The following is a 6,000-nucleotide window of genomic DNA, read 5'->3' on the forward strand; positions in this document are numbered from 1 at the left end:
AGAGCTTGCTGCAGCCTCATTTTCCGTCCTTTCATTGGAAAAAAAAGCCTCTGCAATGGGACACTCAGCCATGGCACTTCACAAGCAAGCTGTCCTGCACTTTTTACGTGACCCAGCTTCAAGGAAAACAATTTTCCAGAGCATCTTCTGTGTATCTGTTTTACCCATCAGCTCCACACACCAAGGGTGCCGATGCTTTCTCCAGTTCCTGTGTTCAACAGAGTGCAAGAGGAATGCACAGCAAAGCAGGTACTTTTCAGTTGCCTCCAGCCTGCTTTGCACTGTTCCAGGACCTCTGGAATATATTCCAGAGTCCCTGTGGAAAGGGCCAGGTGGTGTGGCAGCTTTTCAGAGACAGAGTATCCTCTCAGAGATGTGGAACCACAGACACTGAAAGTGGAAGTGGGCAGAAGACCAAAGCACAGTAGCTCTAACAGCATTTTATGGACAGCAACAGCAAGTCATACATCATAGTTCTACAAAAACATAGATCACGAAGTCAGCTTTCATTTGTCTTTACCCATCCATGCCTCACAACAAGCTCAGGAGAGCAGGCATGTAAGAAAACCCAGAATCTGTGCAGCCTGCCTGCTGTCAAGACAAAAATGAAATGAGAGTGTTGATACTGCGCCCCTACCACCCACATCCACCTACAAAGTCAAAGTGCACAAAGTGAGAAGGGATGGCTTTGCAGTCAAACCACTAGAGCAGGAACTAGGAGGCAGGAGCTTTCATCACAGTTCAATGAGAAATTCCTTGTGGATAAACCACAATCTTTCCTCAACTTTGGCGTTTCCCTCTGAAGTAAAAAAAGGGGAAAAAACCCAAACCAACCCCCCCTAAAAAACACCAAAAGATAAAGGGTTGCTTCTTGCAGTCAGCTGTAATGAATGACCAGTTCTTTGGAGAGCAAATTCATCCACATTTATTAAGTGCTTAGAGGCGATTAGTTGGACAGAACTTAACCGCTGCTGAAGTGCTGTGATCACATTTAAGCTTCTGTCCTGCAGGTGTTTGAACTGACCAAGCTTGTGGCCCTTGCTAAGACCGTAAGGCAGAGATGTATAACTTGCACACTGGAGAACTCCAGGTTGTAGGCAGAGTGGCTTGTTCAACCTGGTAGCTCATTCACACACACACACACACACACATTCTTAGTCTGCCCCATTTCCTTTTGTTAAGGCCAAGCATCAGTCCTGTTCCCTGCACTTCACCACATTTCATTTGGACAAACAGGGAAGTCCAAACCAGAGTTATCTCATGGTGGGTTAAGTGCCTTTTTATTAGCAAAGCATTACCTATACCTTAGAAGTGAGGGACTTCTAATACTACAAATAACTTCTCCAGCACAGGTCCCCCAGCCTGAATTCCCATACCACTATGACCTCTCTTTCTGCACGTTACAGCAGATGCGTAAGAATGACCTTGTCTTTCTGGCTGTTTCAAGGAGATCCTCACTAGTGCTCCTTTCATACTCAGGGGCTTGTGTCACCAGTAAGTCTAAAACAAGAGCTAGAAGGTCTTCCCCCAAGCTCTGCTTGATCTGCCCTGTCTCTGCTAATCCATGAGAAAAGATAACTTCTGGGTTTGGTCTTCTTACCAAGACCTCTCCATGGAGTATAAGGAATGCTCTTGTCAGACTTTGTGGCTTTACTGCCATTTCCTCATAACCTATGAGTTCCCAGGTTTTACCACATTTACTCTGAGAGTACTACCTCTTGCTTGGCCCTCCCAGCTGATTTAGCCTGTTAGGAGAAAGCTGAGACTTGCTTTGCATATGCTGCGTCCCTCCTTCCCCCTTGCTAGGGTGTATTCCCATGCTCCACAGGACACAAGCCACAAAGTCAGCTCTGCCAAACACTTGATAACTCACGTCCTGCATTTCAGCTCTCCCTTCTCTCATTTGTGAGATGGGGAAAGTCCTGGAAGGGAATTACTTAGATATTCTCCTTCTTCTTCCCAGAGCTGTTCAGATTTCCACAACCTGTGCAGTTATTTATGGCAGCTTGCAGTCATGGAAATGTATCACTGCTAGGGGAGACTTGCCATAATCCAATCCAGAACTTCAGTTACTCCCTTTATTGGGGTTTTCAACAAAAGTGCTCTCTGTTGAATTTTCTGTCCTCTCCTGGACAGAAGCAATTGCTTCCTTCCTGGAACAGCCCTCTTTAAGTTCCCTTTTTAGTTGCTCAACTCTTATGATACAAACATCCATCAGGTATGCCCTTGAAGAGTATGATCAGTCTTCCAGAGAAAGATCCTCGTTGAATTTCTATTAAACAATCAATATTTCTAGTTGGATGTGAGGAAACTTGCTTCACTCTTCCCTCCTGCTTGCAAATCATCACATAGTTTCTTTTGATTCTGCTCTCCCCAGATGTCTTAGAATTGATCTTTTCCCATGTGGGAAAAGGCCTGAACAATGATTTCAGCAACAGGCTGTCCAATAAGTCATGGTTTCGGAGTCAGTATCTCCAGAGCAGTTTCCATCTCCTCTACCAGGTCTCCCCAGTTCCCACTCAAGAAACAGAGACCACATGTACGCTTTGGCAGAAATACCAGAGAGCATATCCAGTTCAGGTAACTGCAGTAACTCTCTAGAGCCCTGTACCCTTGAAACATAGCATCCTTCAAGCACAGAAGGGAGCCAAAATGCCCTCAGCTGCCGTTTCATTAAAGCAAACCCTACGAACCGCAGCGATTTAGAGTTCTCACATCCCACAGGCTTCACTCTTTTCTTTTGCAGTTCTTCATGTCCATGCACTAAAAGGATGCTCATTGATTTAACAAAGCCAAAGCCTAGAGAGATCTATAAACACAAGTATTTTACCCTGATGCATTATTGCCCTGATGCCCAAGACTGAACTCCTGCTCCTTCACAGATAAATTGCTTCCTCGCTGGTTAACACCAGCTTCCATTAGCAAGAGTGGTGGCAGACATATTTGGGAAGGTGATCCATGATAAAGCACAGCTTTGGCTCTTTTTTCTGTTTTCTCTTTGATTTCTTCACTCACCACATCCCATACTCCTCTTTCCCCCACCCCCCTCTGCTTGGAAGAATCAATAACTTATTCTTCAGCATTATTAGCTAACAAAAAAAGTTGTCGCTGTGCCTCCCTTAAAATCCGGCAAAGTCAGCTCGGTGTTGGACATCGACCTCGGGGGGCTCAAGATGATGAGGGTCCTAGAGCTGCCAATATTGCCTTCTAAAAGGCAATGTGAAATGACCCTTTAAATATTTTATAGATTTATAAGAATGCTGGCTAAGGCTAAGAATATTGATAGCATTAACAGAGATGGTGTCTTGATACTTGAGTCCTGAAGTAGAGCACATTCTGTACACTCAGCTACTCTAGAACTTCCCAGATGTAAGAGGTTGTGCTTTCTGGTCTATGCTTCTCTCTGCATTCAACAGCAAACTGAGGTTTATGGCTTTCTTTTCAATGCATTGTAGGAAGTTTTATTTAGAACAACTGGTTTTCAATATCTCCTAAGCTTTGGCTTGTCCAGCTGAATTGCTCCCAAAACCGCTTAACTCTGAAAGAAAGTTACAAAGAGCTTCTCCCCCAAAACGTGTGTTAGCTAGCAACATGATTAACCACTGAATTCCCAGCACAGCAGGCAGTGTCATCCTTGGAACAAAGCAGTCTGATGAAAGCACCACTTGTGCTTTCACTGCCATCTCAGCACAGCCTGGACAGTCACACTGTAGCCTTCACCTTGCTCCCTTGGGTAGCTCCCTCAAGTCACTGGCTTGTGACACCGAGCATAGGGGAGCTCAAAGCCGCAGCACTTCCAACCCTTCCCCTTCGCTCTCTTTGCTGGACACTTCGGTGTGCACCCCTGGCTTTGGGATTACAGCTCTCCCTCCAAGTGCACACGGCAAATGCAGTTCCACAAGGCATATTAAAGTCATGTACAACTTTGTGCCCGAGAGTTTTAAAGACAAAGAAGTCGCTGCCAGATCACAGATCGAAACACTTTCCATTAGCTCAGCCCTGAGATAACCTTGTGCTAACAGAAAGGTGACAGAGACACCCGGGATGTGATTGTGTGGGACATTCCCCTCTCTGGGCAGCTTGCTTTTAAGCAGAGGCCCGAACGTTCTTGCTATCTGAAATCCAAACTTACCAGGCAAACACACACTATGCAAGGGTTGTCTGTGATAAACGGTATCTGCAGAATTTCCCCTTCGTTTTCACATTTTGCAACGGATCCTGAAATAGAAAGAAGAATTATAAAACACTGGCACATTTCAACTCCCCCAGCTGCCTTTGGAAACTGTCCTCGGCGCGCTCGCGTTTCACCCCTGCTCCCTTCCCAGCCCTTCCACTTCAAAACTCGCCTCAATGTGCCCGCTTCCAAACAAGCAAGGATGTGCAGTGTTTCTCTAAGACTCCAAAGGGAGCTGGGAAATGACTGGCCTTTCATTACTGCACCACCCTAGACTTGCTTTGTGCCCCAGTTATAGCAAAGAAGGAGGCTTTTGCTCTTCTCAGATGACGTGTGGAGAATAACGAGCACTCCAGGCAAAGCAGGGCACTCCTGGAACGACAGACCCAGAGCTCCCTGCCATCAGCAGAGAGCTCCCAGGACTTGGACCAGGAGGACAGCACGAGCCCTAAACCAAGCATCCTTTCTTCAACGCACACCATCCAACTGGCAAATGAGTCACAATTAGCAGGCTGACTGTCAAATGGAATCAAATTAGAAATCCCTTTATGGCCCTCGCGCTGATTAGCTGCTATTGTGTCATGCTGGAATCACTTCTCGTAAGCTAATGGCTCCTCGTTTTCACTAGATTGATTCAGCCTTTCCCTCCATGCCCCAGATAGCAGGAAAATGCAAACCTCGTAAAGCAGTGGGAAAGAAAGAGAGGAGGGGGAGGAAGGAAAATTAAAAGACGAAATTAAAAAAAAAAAAAAAAAAAAAAAAAGAAAAAAAGGGAGGGTGTGTGGGGGAAGGATGGTTCTTGCCTTCACCTGCCCCAGCCAGGCGCTTACACACACCTCCAGCCATCCGCCCCTCCCGCAATGCCGGGCAGCCCCCGGCACGACAGTGGGCTCCGGCGGCAGGTGGGAACCGCGCATCCTGCGCGCCCGCGGCCCCTCCGCGCCCCCTTACCTGTGAGTAGGGAGGAGGCCAGAACCCCCGGGAGGCAGAGGGAGCCCAGGAGAACGGCAGCGGCAGCAGGGACGAGGCGCGGGGCCGCCGCCGGGCAGCCCTCGCCGAGCCGGGACATGGTCCTGGGGGAGCCGCTGGCTGCGGGGCTGCGCCTGGGACGCGCCGTCGGGTGGGGGAGTCCAGCCACCCCCTGCACGCCCGCCCCAGAACCGACCCTAGGAGCCGGGGGTGGGGAGTAGGACGGGAGACAGTGCCCCGCCGGGGAGTCCCACCCCACGGCGGCACCGGGGGAGGGGACTATGGGTGCGGGAAAAGCAGCTGTCAGCGCCTGCCCCTCGGCCTCGCACCCCCTCTTTCCATCGCCCCCCTCCCCTGCCCGCATCCCTTCTTATACCTTCCTCTCCCCATAGTCCCTCCTCCGGCACCCCCCGGCCCCCATGCCTCCCTCCCCTTCGGCGCACACAGGCTGCCAGCCCCAGACCCCGTTGCTCTGCTGGGAGATGCCCGGCCACTCCCTCCCCGGACCCGCCGAGCACCGCCCGGGCTGGCCCCGGCGTCGGGGGGCTGCGCCCGCGGCCGCTCGGCGGGTGGGGCGGGAGGAAAGGGAGAGGGCCGAGGAGGACGAGAGCAGAGAAGAAGAAGGGGGAAAAGGTAAAAGAGGATGACGGGGAGGCGTGAGCGTGGATCCCGGTACAGGTCCGTTGCGGCGCCAACCCCGGTACCTGGGCAGAGAGCGGCGACTGCCTCCGGCGGGCTCGTCCCGGCTCCGCAGCCCGGCCTGTGTCAGCGCTTGCTCGCCGCGCTTTTTACCGGCCGTCAGCCAGCGGGAAGAGGGAAGGGAAGGAACAGCGTGAGGGAACGAGGGGGACACACGG

General features: G+C 50.4%; 1 protein-coding gene across 1 annotated transcript in view; it reads right to left on the minus strand.

The window, feature by feature from the left end:
* The window catches only part of BMPER (BMP binding endothelial regulator), a 209,491-nt gene extending 204,215 nt beyond the window's left edge, over positions 1-5,276 (minus strand). Inside the window, 2 exon segments of the mRNA XM_068168656.1 lie at positions 4,133-4,218; positions 5,126-5,276. Of these exon segments, the coding sequence (XP_068024757.1) occupies positions 4,133-4,218; positions 5,126-5,243 (204 nt within the window). The 5' untranslated portion in view covers positions 5,244-5,276.
* Between the last annotated feature and the right edge of the window lie 724 nt (positions 5,277-6,000).

Source organism: Melanerpes formicivorus, unplaced genomic scaffold (assembly GCF_026170545.1).
Source record: "Melanerpes formicivorus ecotype bairdi unplaced genomic scaffold, bMelFor1.0.p_v2 SCAF_148, whole genome shotgun sequence".
In the NCBI taxonomy this organism is placed as follows: Eukaryota; Metazoa; Chordata; class Aves; order Piciformes; family Picidae; genus Melanerpes; species Melanerpes formicivorus.